Source organism: Leucoraja erinacea, chromosome 5, assembly GCF_028641065.1.
Source record: "Leucoraja erinacea ecotype New England chromosome 5, Leri_hhj_1, whole genome shotgun sequence".
NCBI lineage: Eukaryota > Metazoa > Chordata > Chondrichthyes > Rajiformes > Rajidae > Leucoraja > Leucoraja erinaceus.
Window position 1 is genome coordinate 32,527,035 of NC_073381.1, and position 27,001 is coordinate 32,554,035.

The window sequence follows — 27,001 nt, forward strand, 5'->3', positions numbered from 1 at the left end:
TCAATGGAGGGGAGCGAGGAACCGGTGATGCGTTGGGCGATTTTCACCACCCTCTGCAATGCCTTCCAGTCGGAGACAGAGCAGTTGCCATACCATACTGTGATGCAGTTGGTAAGGATGCTCTCGATGGTGCAGCGGTAGAAGTTCACCAGGATCTGAGGAGACAGATGGACCTTCTTCAGTCTCCTCAGGAAGAAGAGACGCTGATGAGCCTTCTTGATCAGAGTAGAGGTATTGTGGGTTCAAGAGAGTTCATCGGAGATGTTGACTCCCAGGAACCTGAAGCTAGAAACACGTTCCACCTCCGTCCCGTTAATGTGGATGGGGGTGTGCGTGCCGCCTCTGGACTTCCTGAAGTCTACAATGAGCTCCTTGGTCTTCTTGGAGTTAAGGGCCAGGTTGTTGTCAGCGCACCATGCTGCTAAGTGCTGGACCTCCTCCCTGTAGGCCAGCTCATCGTTGTTGCTGATGAGGCCAATCACCGTTGTATCATCTGCATACTTGATGATGGTGTTAGTACCATGTACAGGTGTGCAGTCATAGGTGATTTACTCGGGAAAGACAGATTTTGCATTATGTTCTGCACTAAATGTTTCCTGTGCTTGGAGCGGACTGATTTGCTATCACAAGGCGAAGAAATGAAAGGCCTGATATAGTATCAGTTAGTGCAGGAAAAATGTTCCCGGTGTTGGGGGAGTCCAGAACCAAATGTTGAGCCTTCATGGAGGGTTGTTCTGGGATGCCAGAACCAACTGTTGAGCCTTCCCAGGGTGTTGTGGGCCTAACTCATCGATACACCAGTGAAGGGAGGTGCCATTGGGCCAGTGCTCCAATGATATACATGCATTTACAGGATTCATTTTTTTTTAAAGACCTGGTTAATATGTAGGTAGCTGTTTTTTGAATACGGTGTTATTTATTGTAAGTTGGTATATTTAGTTAGATAATACTTTGGCTTTGGGCTTGGATTTCTTAGTTGAGCGCTTATCCTGGAGGACTATCCTGGTTTTAATTGTAATTTATGCCTCGTTTTATAGTGCTAATTCTAGTCTGGATTTCTGATCTTCCTTCAATTTAGTAAACTCACGTGGAATCATTTTTATAACTTGCTAAACCAAACTATTAGTTAGATCAAAAACTAATTTAAAATCATATTGAACTGGTGTGTACCATTCAAGGAAGTTCTTTATTTCCCCACCTTCACTGAACCCAAGCTCTGTAGGTGCTTTATTTAAGATCCATATGTGAAACATGTTTTTATTATATGTTTTTATTATAATTAATTTACAGAGGACCACAAATGAACATTTAACTTGACTCGGTCTCAACTTGGGCAGACTGGAGTGAGAATCCTGTCCACAGTTTCCTGCCATTCACAACACGCTTACTGTGATGCTGGCTAAAGCTTTTGACCAGGAGCTAGTGTTCATTATTCCCATCAATATGCTTAAGAACTTTTTCAGTCATTGTAATCTTTTTAAATGAGCAGTGATGTACAACTGTAAACTCAGTTTTCTTAACTGCACAACTCTAAATATATTTACATTTCCAATGAAAGCAAAATTTATTGGAATTTCTCTCCTTTGATAACATCCATATTTAATGAAAAAGACTTCACTGGGACAGAATATCATTAGAATCTAGATATGACATTGTCTCTATTAGATTAAGGTGGTTTGGATTAAAGGACATTCTTTACACTGTAGTTCTAGATATTAGGTATGTTGCAGCAAAGACGTTTCAGCAGAAAATATTTAAGGCTGAGTTAACAGGTTATACCAATTTATTCTCCAACTTTTAATATCCCACGATCTTTATGATTCCATAATTGTAGAAAACACAATTTTGAAATGTTACTGTAACATAAGTTAGCCTGGGTTATGTGGGGAAATCTTGGCAAACAGGAAGAGTTTTGCATTTCCACAGATGTACATATGTGCGGACTTCAGTGGTTCATTGCTGGACAACTGACTTTACTCTAACACTGAACTTAGCATCATTTAGCATGGATACACAAAGCGGTGGAAGTATTGGAAAGATCTGGAAAAAATACCTTTACGCTTCACCACAAGATCCTGTGCGAACTGAGAGGTCATTTCTTCGAGGCAATAGCCTTTGGTTGAAAAAATTGCCTTTGGTTCCTCCATCAGACATTAATGCTGAAAGCCCTTCACATTTGATAAGTTTCTGCATGGTAAGTTGCTCTGTAAGGTTAGATTGCATTGAACAGGACTGCATCCAGGGGCATGGCTCAGCCTGTTTTTTTTTTCCTTCTTTCACCGGTTAGCCTTCGTTTGATCGCCCTATTTAATGCCATAATGGTACTGAAGGATATTGTATTGCAAATGATTTTGCGATAAAGGGGTCCCACTAATTTTGTCTGGAAGTTCTCAATAGTGAAGGATTGTAAAAGATAAGCCAAAAATTATTTTGGAAATCAGCAACATGTAGGCAGTGTTTGCTGCTGACTGCAAAATCCCAGCCATTCAAATCAACATTAAGTATGCAAACATAATGGGAGATAAATAATGCATTAGCATAAATACATTTTTATAGCTCCTTACCCACTATCAGTGAAAAGGAATTCCAAATGTGTCATGTAAAGTTCCCAGAGTGGGATATTGTAACGCTGTGCCAACGATAGGGAGATTTTGTACACATTTTCCTCCAATGTTCTGTGAAAAAACAAATTATAGAAATATTAAGAAAAAAGTAATCAGACATCACTCCATTAACAAATTCATGCAATTAACCAATCCCCAAGTAGAGCCATAGGAGATGGACAAGGTCTTAAATTCATAATTCTTGTCTGTCTTCAGCATGGAGAATGTCAAAGTAGAGATCAGTAATGTTCTGAACCACACCAAGGGGTGGCACAGTGGTGCAGCTGTAGAGTTGCTGCCTTACAGCTGAGCTGGGTTTGATCCTGACTACGGGTGCTGTCTGTACGAAGTTTGTACAATCTCCATGTGACTGCATAGGTTTTCTCCAGGTGCTCTGGTCCCCTCCCACACTCCAAAGACGTACACATTTGTAGGTTAATTGGTTTTAGTAAAAACTGTAAATTATCCCTCGTGGGTAGGATAGTGCTGGTGCATGGGTTGATCGCAGATTGGTGTGTACTTAGCGGGCCAAAGGGTGTGTTTCCATGTTACATCTCTAAACTAAACTAAAACATTCCAAAGGCATCATATGGCACTCTTGACTTTGTCAGATGAGGCAATGAGGCAATGACATTTTACAGATATACAAGACATTTTCCACACGCATTTGGAAGACTTAAGTTATAAGGAGAGCTTAGATAGGCAGGGACTCTCTTCCCTGGAACGAAGGAGGCTAATGTGGAGCTTCTGCTGTTGGAATAACTTAAGTCACACACTGTGATTAAGATCAAAATACTTTATTAACATTACAGCATAGGTAACTTCAAGGACGGAACTCACTATCAAAACATGGAGGGGACAGAGGACACAATTTTTTGGCGGCCACGCGCGCATGCGCACACTCACACACATGCGCGAGGCTTCGGGGGCTCAATCCAGCGCTAAAAACGGCGATTTTAAAATCGGGATCACAAAAACTTGGGGGGATGTCCCCCACCTCTCAAAACATAGGGAGGGGACATGTCCCCACTGCCCCCCCTGGGTTTTCCGCCCCTGGGTAACTTCATCTTAGCACGTTATTCTGAAAGTGAGAGAGAAAGCGCAGGGAGACTTTCCGTTAAACATGTGAGTGTAGCTACAAAGTATGACTCATAACACGAGTCAATGATCTACATCCTCCCTCTTAAAGAATTAAATGTCAGTACAAAACCATTGACTAAATAAGGTATGCATAGCAATTAATAAGCTGGAGGTAAGTCAAACATAGCCCGGTTACTTCACGGTGGGCTTGCAAACACGACCAGCACGTGTGCGATAAAGACCATCTCCGCTTTTTCCCCACCGGGGACAGAGCCGGTGGCTTCACAGGTGTCAGAGATTGAACCAGCATTCCCGGTGATGAAACAGGGAACTGTGGCGCCGGCGGAGGGTGCGTCGCTACTGGCAAAGCAGCCGTTGCAGAAGTGGGTTGTTGTTCTAGTGTAGGTGGATTAATGCCGCTGGACAGGGACGGAAGTACACTTGTACGGTCTGGATAATACGGAGGTGGAGCTGGCTCATTCACAGGCAGGAGATGTTGTCTATAACGCCTGTAGGTGCCACCATTGGCACTGACCATATATGAGCGTGGCTCAGAAGCAGTTCCAGAAATTGATACGGTCATGGCCTTTGTTAGTCTATAAACCAACCACCTGCCCCATGGTCAACGGTAGCAACGGCCTACTTGTTTTGTCATACCACTGTTTTTGAATGTCACACATTTGTTGTAACCTGGACTGGACTTCCGATGGTGGAACCACCTGTGGGATCAATGCCTGATCCGCCACAGTCACCGTGGCTCGGGTCTGCCTCAACAATAAACGTTGAGCAGGTGAACCCAAAATGGGGTTGCAAGAGATGTTGCGTAAGTTGAGTAGATCCAGGAACACGTCAGAATTAGCTCTGTATGAACGTCCCATGAGCTGTTTGGAACTCTTGACAGCCCGCTCAGCTAGTTCATTCGACTGTGGATATTCAGGGCTGCTGGTGATGTGGCGAAAACCCCAGCATGCAGCAAATTCCTTGAAGTGTTGTCTGGTAAATTGACTGCCGTTATCAAATAACAGTGTGCATGGAGCTTCGTGGTCTGCAAAATGGTGAGCAAGCTTTGAAACTACCTCGTGAGAAGTGGGGCTGCTAAGAAAATCAATGTCAAACCATCTTGAATACGAATCGACAAGTACCAGGTACTGCTTGCCATGCCACTCAAATATGTCAATTGCCAGTGTAGACCACGGGAGTGCAGGAGCCGGATGTGAAAGAAGTGGTTGCTTTTGTTGATGAGGTGCCAAGCTGTTGCACACTGCACAGGACGCCACATTCTCGATGGTGTATTTGGCCATGCCAGGCCAGTAAAACATGTTTCTTGCTCGTAGGATGGTAGCTTCAGCGCCAGGGTGCCCTGCGTGGACAGCGTTAAAATACTTGCTGTGTAGCGAAGCAGGGACCACAGCCTTATATTCTTTAATAATAATGCCATCCTGCAGCACTAGCTCATCGCGGACGGCAAAGAAAGGCCGAAACGGCAACGGAACGTTGTAATGTTTGTCTGGCCAGCTGCGCTTAATGACGGAGGCAAGCCACCGTAAAGTACTGTCAGCAGCAGTGTGGGCAACTCAGTCCCCATACAGGACGAGAGAATAAAAGACACAGTCATTACGACAAAGTCATCATCCCGCGAGGGCCGATCCTCACAGGTTTTCCGGGGTGCACGAGCGAGAGTGTCAGCCACGTGTATATCCTTACCACGTTAGTAGATCAGAACAATGTCATATTTTTGAAGCTGCAGCAGCATCCGCTGTAGACGCTCTGGAGAGGCATGAATCAGTTTGTTAAAGATACTGATCGAAGATAGGTGGTCAGTTTCAATCGTGACCATTTGTCGGAAGATAAAATTGTTAAATTTCTTCCAGGCGAAAACAACCGCCAGCAGCTCTTTCTCAATATGGCCGTAGCATTGTTCTGTGTCAGTCATAGTGCGCTAGGCATAGGCAACAGGCTTATTGCCGCTACCATCATTTTGAAGACATGCTGCGCCTAGTTCGTGTTGTGAAACGTCACAAGTCAGTGTGACCGGTCGTTTAAGATCAAAGTAAGCGAGAGTAGGAGCACAAGACACCTGTTGCTTAAGAGTGTCGAATGCCCTCTGCTGTTGCGCATGCCAGGTCCAAGCAGTGTCTTTGTGTGTAAGCTGGCACAATGGGGCTGATATTTCACTGAAGTGCGGAATAAATTTGCTCAAGTAGTTAACCATGGAATCTCTGCAGACCGAGCACGTCTGTGGGTGCTGGGAGCTCGTTGATAGCACTGGTTTTCGCCGGATCAGTTTTTAGGCCGATTTTAGTAAACACATGGCCTATGTATTTCACCTCACTTACCCTGAATTTTTATTTTTGAAGGTTTAGCTTAAGGTTGATGGCCTTGGCGCGATCCAGGACCTTTGTCAGATTAGCATCGTGTTCTTCGACAGTTCGTCCCGCAACGAGGATGTCATCCACCACAATAGAGCATGGGTAACCTGCAAACAACTGCTCCATAGCTTGTTAAATTACTTTACTAGCAGAGCTTATGCCAAAGGGCATGTGAAGAAATCTGTAACGCCCGAATGGTGTGCTGAAAATGGTTAACTTGGAGAAGTTGTGTTTGAGCGAAATCTGCCAGAATGAACTCTTTTCATCTAGTACTGTGAATACAGTTGCCTCCGCCATCTGTGCTGCAATCGTGTCCACAGTGCGCATGGGATAGTGAGGTCGTTTAATGGCTGCGTTTAAGTCGTTAGGATTGATACAAATTCCTATTTTGTCTTTATTCTTGTTTGTTGCTACGACCATGGTGGAAACCCAATCCGAGGGGTCAGAGACGGGAGCAACCACACCAAGAGACACCATTCTGTTGAGTTCAATTTGAACACGGTCCCGCATAACATGGGGAATCCTATGAGCTGCACGAACAACTGGAATTACCTCAGGGTTAATGTAATTGTGTACCTAACAGGCAACCTGCCCAGCTTGTCGCCAAACAACATTTTGTATTGTGCCTGGATTTGTTGGCTAAAGTCACAAGTTGTAGTCAGATGACAGACAGAAGGTCTGAAAGAGACAAGTCCCATGGCTTGACATGCATTGGCACCCAGTAGAGACGGCACATCATCACGATCAACATAGAAACTCAGGTTGTGGACATGTGAGTTAAGACAGCAGCGTAACTCAACATGATCGATAGGGTGCACTGGACCTCCTGCAAATGGGAGAGGGGAGGCAGCCGTAGGAGTGACAGTCTCTGTTTTTCGTAACTTTTTAAACATAGCTGGACAAATCACTTGCATCTTGCGCCGCTGTCCACTTTCAGATAAAAGTTCTTGCCATTAACGAGCAAAGCGACCTTGGGGTCTAGTTGTTTATGCATTAAATTAGACAAGGAATGTACATCAAAGTCAAAACCTGTGGGAGCTGGTTGAGAGCATTCTGAGAGCAAGTTTTCATAGCCAAGTGAATTAACAGATTGTCTTGTTTGAACTCTGTTGCTACGTGAACGACAGCATTCTGAAGAAATGATTTATTTTGTTGCAAAATCAACATAATTTTCCATACACAGGGCAACGGTCACGAACAGCAGCATGTGAACCCCCACAGTTAAAGCAATTGTCTATTAATCACACGATAGAGTTGTCGGGCATTTGAGGAGAACGGCGAGAGGTTTGATTAAACATACCGGCAACATTAATTTCACGACCAGCAGAGTGCCCTAAAACTTTTGCATGAGCGTCAGCCATTGCAGAATTGTGACATCGGTTTTCAGCAATCTCTACAGCAAGCTCAGCATCTCACAGTAACTTGTCGCGTAATTTATCATTGCGGACACCATAGACCAAATGGTCACAGACTAGGCTATCACATATATCCCTGTAATCAGATCGACTGGCAATGTGCTTCGAGGCACTGACATACATTACCTCTTATGCCACTTCTGACACCATGTTGAGCTTCTGCTGTTGGAATAGCTTGGAATGGCCGCGGGACTCTGCGAGCGCACGCCGGGGGCTCTAACATCAAGAACCCGGTGTGCGACCTTGCATCACCCGGCGTGGCTTTAATGGCCGCGGGACAATCGCCATCGCCAGCTGGGGGCTTTGATTTTGACTCTGACATCGGGGGGGGGGGGGGGGGGGGGGGAGGGGCGGGGGCGGGGGGGGGATACGTTTTTTTGGCCTTCCAACACAGCAATGTGATGGATGTTTATATAAATTATGTTGTGTCTTGGGTCTATTTGTTTGTAATGTATGGCTGCAGAAACGTCATTTCGTTTGGACCTCAAGGGGTCCAAATGACAAATAAATTGTATCTTGTATCTTGTATCTCACACACCATGATTAAGATCCAAAGACTTTATTAACATTACAGCATAGGTAACTTCATCTTAGCACGTTACTCTTAAAGTGAGAAAGGGCAGGGAGGCTTTCTGTTAGACAAGTGGGCATAGCTACAAAGTGTGACTCATAACATGAGTCACTGATCTACAGCTAAAGAGTGACCTTACAGGAGAAATATCAAAATATGAGTGTAGATGGATAGCTATAGTCTCTTTCCCAGGGTAGTGGAGTCCAAAACTAGAGGGCATAGGTTTAAGGATACAAGGATAAAAAAAGACATTTATTATCACATACATCAATTGGTGTAGTGAAATTTGACTTGCCATTGCAGCACACACATAAAGATAAGACACTACATTAAAGAATTTAACAATAAACATCCACCAACAATGATTCCCATTGTGGGGGAAGGCATCAAAAGTCCAGTCCCGTTCCCTGTTCACCCATAGTCGGGCCTATTGAGGCGTCTGCAGTCGCTGCTACGGAAGCCCGATATTTAAGGCCTTCTCGCCGGATGATGAAGCTCTGGCGTCGGGTGAACACTCTCAGCGGCTCGGGCCGCGCTGGTCAGAGCTCCAACACTGGCGACCTTGGCGTGAGATCCCAGGCTCCGCGGTGTTTAAAGCTCAGCGCCGCCCGCGGCTGGAAGCCCCACAGACCGCAGCTCCGCGATGTTGGAGTCGCCGGTCTCAGCCCTCCGGAGCCCACCGCACGGCGACCCAGGTAAAGTATCTCCCGCTGCACGAAGGTGCCTCAGCGCTGCGCCGCTGCTGAAGTCCTGGCCGCTCCAGACTGTAGGTAGGCCGCGAGGAAGGGCCGAAAACAAAACACAGCTCGGAGAAAAGCCGCATCTCCGACCAGATAGGGACTGAGAAAAATAATTTCCCCTCCCCACATAAAAAGACTAGTAGGCCTCCTTTAAAAAGAGAGTGCAAAAATTTAAAGGGAACAGAGGGGTAAGTTCCCCACAGAGGGCTGTGGGTTTATGGAGAGTTCTAGAAAGACAAGACAGTTTTCAAAAAAATCATAGAGAGTTACAGAGGTCTTCATTATAAAAAAGAAAACATTATTTTCAGTGACAAACTGTGCTTCAGTGGTTAAATGTTTTCTATAAAAAACAACTTAAAAAAGCTTTGCACATAAATTACTGAGTGTGCAAACTGACAAGATTAATGGAATATTTGTGACCTCAATGAACGAGTCATCTCCTTAACAATTGATATTAATGGGATGAGAAACAAAGAAATCAAAGAGAAGGAAATGGTTTAGAATAAAATCAGTTGCAGAACGAGGAAGAACGAAGGAAAGGTTAATGAGGAACACTGAAAAGTTGGGTATTTTTTTTAATTAAAACAATCTCCAACTGGCATAATGTTTTTTTTTCTTCTGGAATGGTGATGCAATGTTTTTTGTGCTGAGAAATACCAGCTTTAATATCTTGCATGGGAAAGAAAAAACTCCAGGAATTTAAGGCAGTGCTGAAGAGAACAATGGAAGAAAGGCGCTGAGAATTTAAGTACCACAGAAAAGTGTGCCTTGTTATTCTTGGATCATCTCATCTAATAAACAGAAGCATGACAGAACACCTCATCGTAAATGAATCCAAATCCATAAGGTCATAAGGGATAGGAGTAGAATTAGGCCATTTCTAATTGTAGATTAATTGGCTTTAGTAAAAGCTGTAATTTTTTTTTGTAAACACCGCCATTCAATCATGGCTGATCTATCTCCCTCCTAACCCCATTCTCATACCTTCTCCCTCTGACACCTGTACTAATCAAGAATCTATCTATCCCCATCTTTAAAATATCCACTGACGGCCTCCACAGCCTATATGGCAAAGAATTCCACAGATTCACCATCCTCTGACTAAATAATTTTCTCCTCATCTCCTTCCCAAAAGAACATCCTTTAATTCTGAGGCTATGACCTCTAATCATAGACTCTACCACTAGTGGAAACATCCAATCCACATCCACTCTATTCAAGCCTTTCACTATTCTGTATGTTTCATAGTAAGATAAAAACATAGAAATTAGGTGCAGGAGTAGGCCATTCTGCCCTTCGAGCCTGCACCGCCATTCAATATGATCATTGCTGATCATCCAACTCAGTATCCCGTACCTGCCTTCTCTCCATACCCTCTGATCCTCTTAGCCACAAGGGCCACATCTAACTCCCTCTTAAATATAGTCAATGAACTGGCCTCAACTACCCTCTGTGGCAGAGAGTTCCAGAGATTCACCACTCTCTGTGTGAAAAAAGTTTTTCTCATCTCGGTTTTAAAGGATTTCCCCCTTTTCCTTAAGCTGTGACCCCTTGTCCTGGACTTCCCCAACATTGGGAACAATCTTACTGCGTCTAGCCTGTCCAACCCCTGAAGAATTTTGTAAGTTTCTATAAGATCCCCTCTCAATCTCCTAAATTCTAGAGAATATAAACCAAGTCTATCCAGTCTTTCTTCATAAGACAGTCCTGACATCACAGGAATCAGTCTGGTGAACCTTCTCTGCACTCCCTCTATGGCAATAATGTCCTTCCTCAGATTAGGAGACCAAAACTGTACGCAATACTCCAGGTGTGGTCTCACCAAGACCCTGTACAACTGCAGTAGAACCTCCCTGCTCCTATACTCAAATCCTTTTGCTATGAAAGCTAACATACCATTCGCTTTCTTCACTGCCTGCTGCACCTGCATGCCTACTTTCAATGACTGGTGTACCATGACACCCAGGTCTCGCTGCATCTCCCCTTTTCCTAATCGGCCACCATTTAGATAAGAGTCTGCTTTCCTGTTTTTGCCACCAAAATGGATGACCTCACATTAATCCACATTATACTGCATCTGCCAAACATTTGCCCACTCACCCAGCCTATCCAAGTCACCTTGCAGTCTCCTAGCATCCTCCTCACAGCTAACACTGCCCCCCAGCTTAGTGTCATCCGCAAACTTGGAGATATTGCCTTCAATTCCCTCATTTCAATAAGGACCCCCCTCATTCTTCTAAACTCCAGCGAGTACAGGCCCAGTGTCGACAAACGTTCATCATAGGTTATTTCTCAGATCATTTTTGTAAATGATTCCCATATCCGATTTGGGAAAGTCAATAGACGTCACTGATGCCCATAGTGCATGAAATAAAACATGTGTCGAGATGAGAACCAGAACCCATAACCATCTAACCAAGGCAACGGAACAGTTGCTGAACAAACAACCGACCAATGTAGTCCAGTGTCTCTGCTTTGCAAACAGCATACACAGTGACTTCAGTTGATGCAAGAGCAAACAATAGTTTCAGTTGAAGAAATACATTAAAAAAATAATAAAGTTGATGATCTGCAAGACAATTGTGATAAATGTGCTAAAGCGGGAAGGTGAAATGGAAACATTTTCTAAAGAAAAAAGGTCACCTACAATCTGTGATTTTATTTTGTGAAGATATTTGTTCTAAAAGTAAAATAAAAGTCTTTGGGAGGCTATTCTATACGGTAAGGATTTTCCATTCCCAGTTAATAATAGCGTATCTCACCAAAAATCCTCAGAGCAGTTTTAAGACATCTCCTGATGTTTGTGATGTAATTTTGCTTGTTCACTCCAACATGATGGATTAGCAATTTTAGAAATATATACAACCTGATTAAATCAAGAATGTCATCCACAAAGATGAAGGGTACATACAAAAATATTAATTCTCAGTACACAATTTTACAGATACTGATGGTACTAACTTCAAATTAGCTGATTTGGTTTGCCATAAAAGTATGTCAGAGATAGTGTCCCTGTTGAAAATCTTAAAGCTACAGAAGTTTTTTTTTTCATTTCTTATCTTCAACCAACCTCCTTTTTAAAGAAATAGAACAAAGTTCTCAATGGCTGTTATGGTTAGGAAAATATAGTTCAACGTTGTTTAACTTCACCAACCTACTTGCACAACTTAGTCAAAAATAATAATTTAGCATTACCATCCAATACTTACTCTGCTAAGCCAAGAATAGTCTCCCTTTTATACTGGCTATCTGTTGCAAATCGCTGCACATCCACACCTTTGCCAAGGCCTTGAAGTGTTTGAGCTTGTATAAAATCAGTTAATAATTCATTGTAATAATTAAGATAATGAATCAATGTCTGCAATTCTTCTGACCAACTGTTGTCTGCATTTTCAGTCACATGCTCCGTGACCATTTTGATCACCTCTTTGGGATCGGCCTGCAAAATTTTAGATGCATTGATATAGGTTTATAAATAATTATCATCCCCACTAACATGACATTGTTTCAACAATTTACTAAAAAAGTAGTGACTAATAGAATCATAAATTGTGTAATATATTATAGGGAAAATGTCTGCATGTATGATTACTTTTGTGGTGGCCTGTATTAACATTACATGCACTTTGGACAATAGCCAATCTTCAAAATCATTGTAGCCTGGCTTACAGTATATCCAACAGAAGTACCCTATGTTTTATGTTTAAAAATTATCAACATCAGAATCAAGGGTAAATGCTAAGCAAAAAAGAATTGTTAAGACTTGAAAATAAATCATTTTGCCCAAAGTATTCTGGAAAAATTCAAAATTTACTACCTGTATTTGATTTTGGTCCTTAACAATAAAAATTAACATAAGGTGAACAACTGGAAATTATAATTATACAAAGCTGTTATCAGAGTTATGGGCATTAAACCAAATAAACAAAACAGTGCATGCTGGGCTCTGTATTTTTAATGACGTGTACTGCTTATAACATTTCAGCATCACAAAGTCACAATTTAAGGAAGTAACCCTAGAAACGTATATAACAATGCCATGAGAACACTGCTAAGGCAACCTAGATGGTGTAGTGCCAGTAATATATTTGTGGCTGCAGGAGTCAGTATTTTAGAAGCTATCCTTAGACACCACATGTATAAATTCATTTGCAGGATAAATGACTCTAAAAATGTGCTTATTGTGGCCTTGACAAACATAAGGGTTAGCACTACATGCTACGAATCCCAGCTGTGGAGACACTGGTATCGTTGTCTTGTTGTAGGACATTGATCATCTTTTAATCTGGATTTTTAACTTAAGTATTGTGGTTTTTTTTAAAAATATATAAATTATGATGTTTTTATAAGTGATATACCATGATTTTATATGACTTTATGATATTTGATACGCCATGCATTTTTAATGTAATGTTGCCCCTTGTCTGGACCTTGAGTCCGTAATAAAGTTTATTATTATTATTATTATTATTATTATAAACTACTGCAATGTTTAGGAAGCAATTAGATAGGTACATGGATAGGACAGGTTTAGTGGGCTTAAATGCAGGCCAGTGGGACTAGTGTAGATGGGACATTTTGGGTGGTGTTGGTAAATTGGGCTGAAGGACCTGTATGAATGTATGACTAAATAATGGCTGATTACCAGTTGCTTTCCAAAGTTCCCCAGACTCTGGAATCGTTTCAATGGATTGGTAGGTAGGTAACACAAAAATATTAAAATAACAAAAAAACAAACAGAAAACTGTGAACTGGTGAGCCCATCAGTGGGGACAGTGGCGGAAATGCTAGCATTCATTACAATAAATGTAAGAGCAGGACACTGAGAAAGCAGTGATAGAATCAGACAAATCAACACACATTTACCAAAGCCAACCATGGTTGAAAAATCAATTTGAATTTTTTTTGAATAGGTTCTTAACTGAATAGATGCAATGGATGTTAAATATTTAGACTTTCAGAAGATTTTAGATAAGGTTCCACTTAATAGAGAGAGTACAGAGGAGATTTACTAGAATGTCGCCTGGGTTGCAGCAACTAAGTTACAGAGAAAGGTTGAACAAGTTAGGGCTTTATTCTTTGGAGCGCAGAAGGTTAAGGGGGGGACTTGATGGAGGTCTTTAAAATTATGAGAGGGATAGACAGAGTTGACGTGGATAAGCTTTTCCCACTGAGAGTAGGGAAGATTCAAACAAGGGGACATGACTTGAGAATTAAGGGACAGAAGTTTAGGGGTAACATGAGGGGGAATTCTTTACTCAGAGAGTGGTGGCTGTGTGGAATGAGCTTCCAGTGAAGGTGGTGGAGGCAGGTTCGTTTTTATCATTTAAAAATAAATTGGATAGTTATATGGACGGGAAAGGTATGGAGGGTTATGGTCTGAGCGCAGGTGTATGGGACTAGGGGAGAATACGTGTTCAGCACGGACTAGAAGAGTCGAGATGGCCTGTTTCCGTGCTGTAATTGTTATATGGTTATATGGTTAAGTGATCGGCATGCACAATTAAAATGCATGGCATAGTACATGGTGAATTGGTGAGCACAAAGAAAGTAAAGAGTAGAAATATCTTATTTTCTGAATGAAATCACTTCTAGGATCCCAGATATCATAATGTATAATTTGATATGGAAATTACATGCAATATAGTCAAGTTTGCAGATGTCATATAGCCGGGTATCAGTGTGAGTTCTGAGAAGATGCAAAGAAGTTCAGTGTGATTGAGGGAGCAGGGAAATGCATGAAGATGCAGTTTAATGTGGATAAATGGGAGGTTATCCCCTTTGTGGCAAAAACAATTAGGGAGGTTATTAACAGAATGATGATAGATTAGGAAAATGGGAGTTGAGGAGGCTATGTGCAAGAGACCAGAGCCTCTGTGCATCAGTCACAAAAAGTCAGTGCAGGTGAAGTTGAATTACATGGTATCTTGATTAAGCACAGAAGCATGGAAGTTTGCTGCAATCTTACTGGGACACGGTAAGATCACACTTTGAGTATTTACAATTTTGGTCACTTCATCTGAAGAAAGACATTCTTGCTATGAGTGAGATAAATAAAAGCTTCACCAGACCGATTCCTGAAACACAATACTGACACAAAAGAGTTGAGACGATTAGATTTATTTTCGCCAGAGTTTATAAGAATAAGAAGGGATCTCATAGGAATGCATTAAATTGCAACATCACTAAACACACTGGATGCAGGAAGGATGTGCCTGAAGGCAGAGGAGAACAGGAGCACGATTTCCAGTCAAGAGTTAAGGACCAAATAATGTGGGATTGAGATGATGAGATGAACCTTTGCTGAGACAGTGGTGAACCTTTGGAATTCTCTACCACATGAAGCAGTTGATGTCAAATCATTAAATATATTTAAAAGGGAATTCTTAGTTACACTTACTAGAGGTAAAGGATTAAGGAAGTTGGGAAAACGCAGGAGTAAGTTACCAAATTTGAATGAAAACCACGATCATATGTAAGGACAGAACAGGCTTGAAGGGCCAAACAGCCCATTCCTATTTTCCATTCTTCAATGTATTTTATTTGAAATGAATAGGATGCTTACACATCAGTACAAAATATTTCCAGACCATCTATACTGAAAAACAATATCTACTTGGAGTCATAAAATTATGCAACATGGAAACAGGCTCTTTGGCCCACCTCATCCATGCTGAACAGGTTGGCATAATGTCTTTCAAACATCATAACTGTATTCACTTCTAGAGCTTCCTCTGACATAAACAGGTTACTCGTTGAGTGAAAAAGTTGCTACTGAGGTGCCTCTTAAAGCCCTCGTCGCTCGGGGTGCTGGGGAGATGGCTGCCCTGCCGGCGGTCTGTTCGTTATTGTATTCTTTTTGCTATTTTTTAGTTTGTTAAAAGTTTGGTTTTAATGTTCTTCGGTTTGTTTTATGTGGGGGGAGGGGGGAGGTGATCGGGGGAAACTTTTCTTTCAGGTTCTTACCTTCCCAGAGATGTGATCAATTTTCGGATCACATTCTCTGGGCTCTGTGACCTTCCAGCGATGGAGCTGGAAGCCTCCTCGGACTGACTTGGAGCCCTACCGCGGGGCACGGACTTAATATCGGAGCTGATCCCTTGCCTGAGATTGCTCCCACCGCGGAATGAACATCAAGGGCTCGCAGTCTCGGGTGAGGCCGAGTTGGGAGCTCCAACGTCGTGGAAGGTTCACCAGCCCCGACACAAGGTTCGATCGTCCAGCGCGGGGGAGTTGATGATCCTCCCGATGCAGGACCAGATCGCCTCGATGCGGAGGGCCCAAACGCCACCGGCTATGGGAGTCGAGATCATCTCATATACGAGGGCTCGAGGCCCATGACTGAGGAAAAAGTAAGGGAAGGACTTGAACTTTATTTCACCTTCCATCACAGTGGGAATGTGTAGGAGTCACTGTGGTAGATGTTCATGTTAAAATGTGTTTTTGAAGTGATCTGTTACTTTTAATTGTATGACTGACCTAGCCAATGAAATTCCTCATATGTTGCAAAACATAGTTGGCGAATAAAGTGTGATTCTGATTCTGATAAGCTTATGCCCTCTTATTTTAAAACACTCCGCTTAAAAAACAATGTAAAAAATGTAATTTCTCCATCAAATAATTGATTGAGCCTTGATAAATATGAGATTTGGTAGCTCACCCAGAGAAAGAACCACCTACTGTGTCTAACAGTAAATTCCAGGGATCAATTTGAAATGAAGGCCTCTCGCCCTGCCACCCCTCCCCCAAACTTGGAAATTTTCCATGGTTACCTGCACATTACTTGGTGGTTTAAGACAATGAATTTTAATCATTTGAATAATTATTTCTGAACACTGAGTCTGTTAGGGTGTTTAACAAAATCTTCTGGAAATCTCGGTACAATTGATTGATATGGAAAAGTCCAAACTAACAGATATTGATATGGTTAAAATGAGATTTAAAAGGCTCTGTTTAACAACTCAGATAAAAATAGAAACTTTTGGAGATTGTAACAGCAAATAAATCTTTTACACAAAATGCTCAATAATTCTACCTTTGCATCAGCTATCAAAACACCAATATTTAGAGCAGATCAAATTAATATTAATTCAACATGGGGCAATAAACAGGAAATTCAATGTTCTAATCAGAAATACATATTTTGGATATCCTTATATATCCTTTTGCATCCTCACTGATTTAGTTAATTACTTGTCTTTCTTATATTTCCAGGATGTCCCCAGTTGGAATGTAATCTCTCTCACCTTTGCCTACAACAAACAATATTCCAATTATACAATAACACCTCTTAAAACCACTGCAAGTTACATAGAAAACCAAACCTTGTATACTGGACGACACTTGTCCTTAAAACATGGACTTAAACGGACATAGATCTGCAAAGCGTAATAGTAGCCAGCAAACTGGAGAGACAAAGCAGAATGAGGTTGCTTCTCAAAGCACTTCTTAGCATCCACGATCTATTGGAAATTAACAGAGGTAGCAATTAAAGTGGGAAAAAGAACACTCACAAGTTAAGCCACTTACAGCAGGTCACAAAAATCTAATAGGAACAGTTTTCAAAAGTACAGAAATTATTTTTTGATATCTGCAAATGAAATAATAGTACATTGCAAAATATACACTATGTGAAGGTAAATAAAAATGCTGGAGAAACTCAGCGGGCGAGACAGCATCTAAGGAGCGAAGGAATAGGTGACGTTTCGGGTCGAGACCCTTCAGACTCACACGCACTTTGTGAATATACATTCTAATAACAATCTTTCAAATTATGTCATTTTATAACCAATTTATCAAACAACTAAATTGCATGTGTTCCTGAAATTAATGGCAGTCCAGTATATTGGTTAAACACAACAAGTTAATCACTCACATAATGGAATGTAGTCCCTATTGTGAATGGAAGATGACCATTAAACTGCTTGAAAATTGTCTTTAGCATCAGGTGAAAATGACCATTTCTGTAAAAGTGTTCACCAAGTTTTACGTATTGCCTATATTTTAATGCTATTATCTTTAGTTTATAATTATTACATTAGAATCAGAAGGGGGCAAGCAGGGCCAGAACATTGCGGCAGGTCAAATGTGTTGAAATTCAGAGAACATTTATACTCCAGCTCAAGAAGCAATATGTTTAAATTGAATTACCAGAGCAATAACCCATTTTCAGATGAAGGTGAGGAAGCAGAACAACTTGATTTCCAATGTTTTGCAGGGAAAACTAGACTTCTACAGTATTGGTTCTTTGTGTACACATCAACACTATTTTAGATTATTTACTTAACTTCTGATCTAACACGTACCTAATAAATAAACCGAAATATCCTGTCAATTATGCTTGGTGGCCATGCTGCCGGAGAGACAGATTGGCTTTATGCGCTATTATGTTGGTTTGTGAAAGAAAAAAAAGTCTGAGATTACCCAAATAGATGAACACAGAATTATGTGGGCAACGCTCTGCTGAGAACACTGGATTTTAAAAGGCTCCCTGGCTGACAAAATAATGCATTTGCAGCACATTAGTGAACATACTGTTAGGTGACACAAAATAACACAAACAAGCTAACCAGATTACAATTTTGCTAACTCAGTCCTGATGCAATTCAAAAATGACATTAGCAATACTCAGATGTACAGCTTACAGAGGCAATATTTTGTGAAGAAGTGGGACACCTAGTATGTTCATGATTCCTGAAAGAAGTAACATGGCAGCACATACTTAAAATCACACACATAATTACAAGTAAGCTGGAGAAAGAGAGAGTGTTTTGGGTTGAGACCCTTCTTCAAAACAGGATCATGGCTGATTGGTCTGCAACTTCAAATTCTCATTTCTGTTTATCCCAGTAACCTTTTACTCATTGGTTTATCAAAAATTAATTGACTTCGACTTTAAACATCCTTCCTTATAACCCAATTGAGGAATTTAATTTCCAAAGGCTCTACCCTCAGTGAGAGGGAGAAAAGCTAGTAGATCTTGTCTCATCTTTAAATGGGTGACCCCTCATTTTTAACCTTGAGTTGTAGGTTTCCCATATTAAACAAACACTCTTTAAATATCATCCAAATCTATTTTCACCTCAAACTCCAGCAGATACAAACCCATCTTTTCCAATCGTTCCTTTTCAGGCAATCCAACAATTCTATGTATTAGCTTAGTAACTTGTCCATTGAATAGCATCCAGTGGATTTACCTCCTTTCTTACACAATAAAATACTATACACATGTAGTTTCATCATTTATATACACATTTGAAGCAAAACCTCCCGATTTTATATTCAATTCCTCTCGGAATAAAGAGTAACATCCTGTTAGTTTTCCTAGTTATCTACAGAATGTGCACTGTTGCCTTTTTTGAATCATGCACTAGGGCACCCGGAGACCTCTGCATCAGACTGCAATCTTTTATCATTTAGATAAATGTTTATTTTTCTTCCTCAAAAGAACAAATTCATATTTAACCACATTACCCACTCTCTTAACCTATCCATATAACTTTGAACTCTTATGTCATATTATGCAGGACATCCATGGACTCTCCATTATTAACATTGTACTCCAATAAATTGGTTAAACATGACTTCCTTTTCACAAAATGATGTTGAGTTTGCCCGATTCCTCCGAATTGATCTAATTGCCTTCCATAACAGAGCTTCCAACATTTTCCCAATGACAGATGTGCAGCTAATGCAATGTAATTATACATGATTTCAAGAATAATAAACATACTACTTTGCCCTTGTATTATACAAGATCACAACTTGGTTCCTCACGTCTGGCAACATTAAAGATATGGAAAGGATGTGGATGAAAGCCATACAATTAGTTCCCAGTTTGAAGCAATTTAGTTTGCATGAGCTTAATAGAGCTGGAATCATATAATTCAAAGAAGCATCACTAAATTATGATCTGAGTTATGCAAGATGAATAAGGGCAAAAACTTGCAGTCAGTCCATGATTATAATTTGTTCCAATTACAGTCAAGGGCCAGAGCATTAACTGTTTAGTTTTCCACAAATGCTGCCTAACGAAATAAATATTTCAAGCATCTTCTGTTTTTTTTTGTCTGATTTCCAGGTTCTCCATTTTGTTTTCCTTTTAGATGTTCCAATTAGTTTATTCGGAAACAAAAGTCACAAGTTCAACAAGGCCAATTCTAGATCTGATGATATAATTTATTTTTGCAGAAACAGGGTTGTAATCTCATATTTGCTGAATGGCTCCTAGCAAAAGCTTCTCCTGTTCCTAGCTGGAGCACTGGTCATCTCAGAACGAATTCAGCAAAAATAATCTCCATTACGAGGTTTAATATTCCAAATAATATCTGAGTGGAAGGTCCAAATTATTCTTGGTGTGGAGCAAAACCTGTGGGTACTGGAAATTCAAAACTAAAACAGAAGTTTCTGAAAATATTAAGCAAGTCAAGCAGCATCACCTTGTCTTGTTCAAGAACAGGACTGGGGAGGAAACATGTTTTAAGTTGGAGAAGGGGAGAGTGGAGAGTGGAGCGTGGAGAGAACTAAGGCAAAATGTGTGAAAAGGGAGTTGAAGTTGTCAAAATAACAACAATTTTTAAATCAGCAGCTGGAGAAAAAAAAAGAAACAAAAAGGTACAACCACATAGTGGTATGATTAAGTCCCAAAGGTTACAACATATCAACAGATAGAAAAGGAGGAGATAACGTTCCTTGTGCTTACGTTGGGCAGTGTTGGAGCAATTAAGGAGGATCATGTTCGAGAAGACAGAAGTGTGATGAAGGATAAAAGTGATAGGAAACTTTCAGATTGCTTGAAAGTACACCTTTGTTCAGCCATCCAATCTAAGTGTGGGCTTCTCCAACCTTGAGACTACATTATGAGCAGAATAATAAATTGGAAGTGGAAATGAATTGATGTTTCACTTGGAAGAGCTGTGTGGGTCCTTGAATGGCTAGATTGGAAAAAGGTAAGAGTATGTGTTGCACTTCCCTTTGCAATGCTAAAAGCAGAGGGGAGAAAATATTTTATGTGGAATCTTGCAGGAGGTGGAGGATTATTTGAAATGTTTGAAAGATACAGCATTTAAGCAGACCCTTTGGCCCACCAAGTTGACACTGATGATGGATCACCCATTAATATTATTTCCATGTTATTTCACTTCTGCATCCATTCCCTACACATTAGGGAAAATTTAGAGGCCAATTAACTTACAAACCTGCACGTTTTTGTAACGTGGAAGGAAACAGCACCTGCAGGAAGGCGAGGCCGTCACAGGGAGAATGTGCAAACTCCACACAGACAACACCATATGTCAGGATAAAAACCGTGTTCCTGGCACTGTGAAGCACCAGCGGTACTATAGTCAATGAAGAATGATCTGTTGAAAGTGGACCTTGATGAAGTTGAAAGTAAAATCAAGGGAAGGGGGTGAAAGCAAAAAGGTGGTAAAGACCCAATCTTCTCATTGGTCCTCTGTTAAATAATCAAATAAAATGTCATCCTAGTTTGCAAATCCCTTCACAACTTCACCTTGCCTTGCCTCTGCAGTCTGTCTCAGTGCCACAAACTTTTCAACTCATCAAATTCCAACAGCTTCATCACCCCAACTATTTCTATCTTCAGTGGCCAAACCCCAAATATTTAGAATTTCCTTCCAAAATCTCTATTGCCTCTTTCAAGATGCTTCATTAAAGCATTAAACTCTTTGCAAGCTCTTGGTCATCTGCCCTATTAATTATGTGTGAGATTCAGTTGAATTTTGGTTATTAGTAACAGTTTTTAAGGACTTCGATTACTTTTTATTATGTTTAAGTTACTATAAATAGAAAGGGTGAAAAAAAATCTGTACCATTTCCCTCAGCTGGAGTAAAAAAAAAAATAGTTCATTAGGCCAAACCGTTGCATATGACCTTTGTATAATGAATTATTTTATAATGGATGCAATCCAACAAAATATACCAACGTGGGTAATTTGGTAAAAGCAAATGCTACACAGATGCTGATCAGGAAGGATATTTGCCACAGAGTTGGAGAAAATGTTCAATTTGGGAAATAATTAGTTTTCCCCCTGAACCCCTCAAGGATATTGCAGAATAGCAAGTTATTCTTGCAGCTGAACTTTATTCTGGAATATTCATTTAAAATTGCATGCCATGTTTCCAACTAAAACTAAAACATTCAGTACCCTACCTGAGGCAAGGCCAGAAGATACGCGAGAGCTAGGGTCATGTCCTTTGGTAATGCATCACTGGCTAGTTGTAAAAGAACTGTAAAAAAAATAAGAATGCAGGATTAAACACTTTCAAGAAGAAATAATCTGAGAAAAAGGTCCTCAATTTCTATATTTACATTTCTGCTCCAGCATTTACTATTTAAGAACTCTACTTACCCTCAGTACTTCAACAATGAAAACTCAAAGTAAACTTGTATTTCAACTATTTCATACTGTATAATTGTTCTAAATGAACAGCTTTCTCACAGTAAAGTTAATTTTATAGTGAACTAGACCAAGTAGGACCCGTTGGGTCCCCCCCCTCAACGTGCGGTTGCAGGGGGAGGGGGCATACTGCGGCGTCAGACACACACTAACCAACCCACACACACCCACACAAACCACCCCCCCCCACACACATTAACCACCCCCATTGATATTATATTAATATTATTCATTCACTCCTTTTACCCCATCCCCTGCCCTATCCATGTATAGCCCCCAACTCGCAGGCACGGCTAGAGAGGGAGGGGGTAGAGAGAATGAGGGACGGAGGGACACAGGCACAGGGAGGGACACAGGCACAGGGAGGGACACAGGGGCACACAGAGTGACACAGAGGCACAGAGAGGGAGCGTGAGGAGGGCAGAGTGGGGAGCAGGGGGGGCAGAGAGGGTAGGGGGGTTGAGTTTGAGGGGTGGGGCGTCGTCACAGGGGAGGTCTGGTTCCCGAACACAATAATCCCGCATTCCCGGCTGCAAAACGCACCCGTCCCCTACCCGTCGCCCCACAGGAGGCAGAGAGGGAAGCGTGAGGGAGGCAGAGAGGGAGGGGGGTAGAGTTTGAAGGGGGGGGGGGGGGGGGGGGGGGGGGGGTGACGTCACTCGCAGCATGAGCAAGAAGACAGCGTTATTTCAAATGCTTTTCGGTAACGACGGACGGGAGCCGAGATGGACCCGACAGCTCTAATACAGGGCCCGACGGCTCGTTCTTCACTCGCAGCGCCTGTCGCAGTCTTCCGCTATGATCTTCAGTGTTCAGTCGATGGGGCGACTTTCGAACAAAGGAGGGAGTAGGGAGGGGTGGGAGGTGATTCATTGTCACGTCATCAGCGAAACAAAACAAAAAAAAGGTGTTTTGAATAGAAAGTTGGATCGGATTTGTGAACAATTTTATTAATTACTCAAGAAATAAAGCAGGACATAGAAACATAGAAAGTAGGTGCAGGAGTAGGCCATTCAATATGATCATGGCTGATCATCCAACTCAGTATCCTGTACCTGCCTTCTCTCCATACACCCTGATCCCTTTAGCCACAAGGGCCACATCTAACTCCCTCTTAAATATAGCCAATGAACTGGCCTCAACTACCTTCTGCGGGAGAGAATTCCAGAGATTCACCACTCTATGTGTGAAAAAAGTTTTCCTCCTCTCGGTCCAAAAAGATTTCCCCCTTATCCTTAAACTGTGACCCCTTGTTCTGGACTTCCTCAACATCGGGAACAATCTTCCTGCATCTAGCCTGTCCAACCAGGACATTTTCAGGTAAGCTGATTTTTGACTCCAGAGGGTAAATGTCTCCCGGAATACGTAAAATATTTCCCGTTAGCGATTTGTTTCTTTGAGTAGATGTGATCAAACACAAACAAGTAAATACACCCACACATCCAAGATCAGAATTTTATAGTTACAAGGATATTATGCATTTTTAACCTTTTTTTTCTAACTTTAAAATTGATTGGCACCAAATTAAGTTTAATTTTTAAGAAAGAAGTGCAGATGGTAGACAAAAAAATGCTGGAGAAAGGCAGCATCTATGGAAAGAAGGAATAGGCAATGTTTCGGGTCGAGACCCTTCTTCAGACTGATGTAGAGAGGGGGGGGCGGAAAGAGAAAGGAAGTAGTAGGCGGAGATGGTAGAACTTGTGGGAGAACTGGGAAGAGGGAGAAAGCAAGGGCTATCTAAAATTAGAGAAGTCACCGTTCATACCACTGAGGTGCAAACTACCCAAGCGAAATATGAGGCGTTGTTTCTCCAATTTGCGCTGGGCCGCACTCTGGCAATGGAGGAGGCGTAGGACCGAAAGGTCAGATTGGGAATGGGAGTTGGAGTTGAAGAGCTGAGCAACCGGGTGATCAGGTTGGTTAACACTGACTTAGCGGAGGTGTTCAGCGAAGCGATCGCCAATCCAGCGCTTGCTCACGCCGACGTAGAGAAGTTGACACCTAGAACAGCGGATGCAGTAGATGGAAAATGTGCAGGTGAACCTCTGCCTCATCTGGAAAGACTGAATGGGTCCTTGGATGGAGTCGAGGGGGGAGGTATAGGGACAAGTGCTGCATTTCCTGCGGTTGCAGGGGAAAGTACCCGGGGAGGGGGTGGTTTGGGTGGGAAGGGACAAATTGACCAGGGAGTTACGGAGGGAATGGTCTCTGCAGTAAGCAGAAAGGGGAGGAGATGGGAAGATGTGGCATCCCGTTGGACTGGCGATGTAGTCAGAGTAGACTTAAGGAACTGCAAATGCTGGAAACTGGTGTAGAACACATAGAAACATAGAAATGTTCTAGAGAACACACAAAGCTCTAGAGTAACAGCAGGTTAGGCAGCATCTATAGAGTGTGGAAAGGCTGCGTTTTAGGTCAGGACCAAGAAGCACTGAGCTTTAGCATAATCATGTGTCTTTATTCTTGTTTTATCAGTGATGCAAATAGGAGCACAAGTTTTACACCGTACAGTTTTTCATTGCTCCAGATATGTAATGGTTTCAAACAATTTGTTCAATCTCCAAAAGGAACATGCTACAGATGCTGAAAATCTGAAATATTACAGAACATGCTGAGAAATTCAGCAGGTCTCCGAGCATATATGGATACAGTAACAGGTTAATCATTCAGGGTGAAAAAAAGGTGATAAACCTAAAATGTTCATTTTTTCCCTCTCCAATGATGCTGGCTGTTCACCTCATTTCTGTTTGAGGAAAATCCTAAAGCATTCATTTTCAGAACACGCTTTTAGAGGCAAGGTATTTCTTACACACATAATAAAGCATTATCCAGCACAAGTTCTAAAACAAATCAATGATATGCCAATGAATGAAGCAGTATTAATAAACTGATAAACAACTTGAATTGGGTTTTTTTGGCTCTGGTCAGAGGAAGAATGCAAGGAGGCAGAACAGAACCCAGCATTTTTCTTTGAAATTCTGTGCAAACTAGATTAAATGCAGGATCTAACCTTTACACTGCTCAAAAATGAATACAAACTTCAAAAACTCAATCGCCACCAGCGTGTTATATTTCCATTTCTCACAACATAAAGAAATCTGAATTATGACAACTTTATGCATTAAATCGAGGAACTAGGATTAGATTTCCCCAAATCGTTTCACAGTACACTCAGCAGGTGTGTTCCCTCACCTTGTCAGCCTTGAATGGAATTAAATCTATGTCATTATAAACACTTGGTGGTATTTTAAACCAACTGTGAAATCCATTTCTCAGAGATACAATATTTTTTATGTAAGAACAATAAATTCTGAACAGTAAATGCTCATTTAGAGCTTGACCGAGCAATTACTTTCAAAATTTATCAACATTTATTTGGCTACTTAGAACAGCATATATTTTTAAAAAAGAATTGAAGATCAAACTTAAATATTTGACTGTTCACAATTGTTTTAATTCTAATTACAAATCTGAAGTAGTAAAGATGTTAATCACTTTTGCAATATTCTTCCCAACAGATTTATGTGGCAACAAATTGATTCTGATGTCAAACACAATTTATGAGGTCAACACTTTTCAGTACTACGATAGTTGATTTATTGAATATGGCATTGAAGTTTCAGGCACACCATATTCTCAACTACTGCCAAATCTACCATGATTTAAATTGTTGCAATCCCCACAGTTTCTTCTTAGAGATTCTAATGACTTTAATTCAAATACCAGAGGGAGAGCTTTAATGTGAGAGGGGCAAAGTTTAAAGGAGATGTTCAGGGCAAGTTTTTTTTACACAGAGGGTGGTGAGTGCCTGGAACATGCTGCTGGGGGTGGTGTTTGAATGAGATATGTTAGTTGCATTTAAAATACATTTGGATAGGCATATGGATGTGCATGGAATGGAGGGATACGAACGATGTACAGATCGATAAGCGATGGTTTTGGAATCAAGTTTGGCACAGACATTGCGGGCAGAAGGACCAGTTCTTGTGCTGTACTGTTCTATGTAAATTACTCAATGTCCTTTCAATGCAATCATCAATGTAGCAGCGGTAGAGATAGGGGATAAGGCCAGTGTACGCCTGGAACAGGGATTGTTCAACGCACCTTCGTCCCTTCCCACCCAAACCATCCCCTCCCCAGCAACCTCCCCCCTCGACTCCATCCAAGGACCCAAACAGTCTTTCCAGATGAGGCAGAGGTTCACCTGCACCTCCTCCAACCTCATCTACTGCATCCTCTATTCCGGGTGTCAACTTCTCTACATCGGCGAGACCAAGCACAGGCTCGGCGATCGTTTCGCTGAACACCTCCGCTCAGTCCGTCGTAACCAACCTGATCTCCCGGTTGTTCAGTACTTCAACTCCCCCTCCCATTCCCAATCTGACCTTTCTGTCCTGGGCCTCCTCCATTGTCAGAGTGAGACCCCCAGCACAAATTGGAGGAACAGCACCTCATATTTTGCTTGGGTAATTTACACCCCAGCGATATGTACATTGACTTCTCTAATTTCAGAAAGCCCTTGCTTTCTCCCTCCTTCCCCTCCCCCTTCTCCTACGTCCTACTGTCTCCGCTCACTTTCTATCTTTATCCCGCCCCCCCTCCCCAGTCTGAAGAAAGGTCTCGACCCGAAACGTCACCCATTCCTTCTCTCCATAAATGCTGGCTCACCTGCTGAGTTACTCCAGCATTTTGTGTCTAACCTAGTGTAAAATATTTTCCTTTCAGGATTTGGTTTAGTGGAAGACACTATTCATTGAATAATTTACATAGAACAGTACAGCAAAAAAACTGGTCCTTCGGCCTGC

At 41.5% G+C, this 27,001-nt stretch overlaps 1 protein-coding gene across 1 annotated transcript in view; it reads right to left on the bottom strand.

The window, feature by feature from the left end:
* The window catches only part of nbas (NBAS subunit of NRZ tethering complex), a 253,972-nt gene that overhangs the window by 85,107 nt on the left and 141,864 nt on the right, over window positions 1–27,001 (bottom strand). Inside the window, exons 39-42 of the mRNA XM_055635330.1 lie at window positions 21,950–22,026; window positions 17,103–17,240; window positions 11,988–12,217; window positions 2,565–2,675 (exon numbers count right to left, since the gene is read on the bottom strand). Coding sequence (XP_055491305.1) covers window positions 2,565–2,675; window positions 11,988–12,217; window positions 17,103–17,240; window positions 21,950–22,026 — 556 coding nt within the window. The remainder of the gene's footprint in view (window positions 1–2,564; window positions 2,676–11,987; window positions 12,218–17,102; window positions 17,241–21,949; window positions 22,027–27,001) is intronic.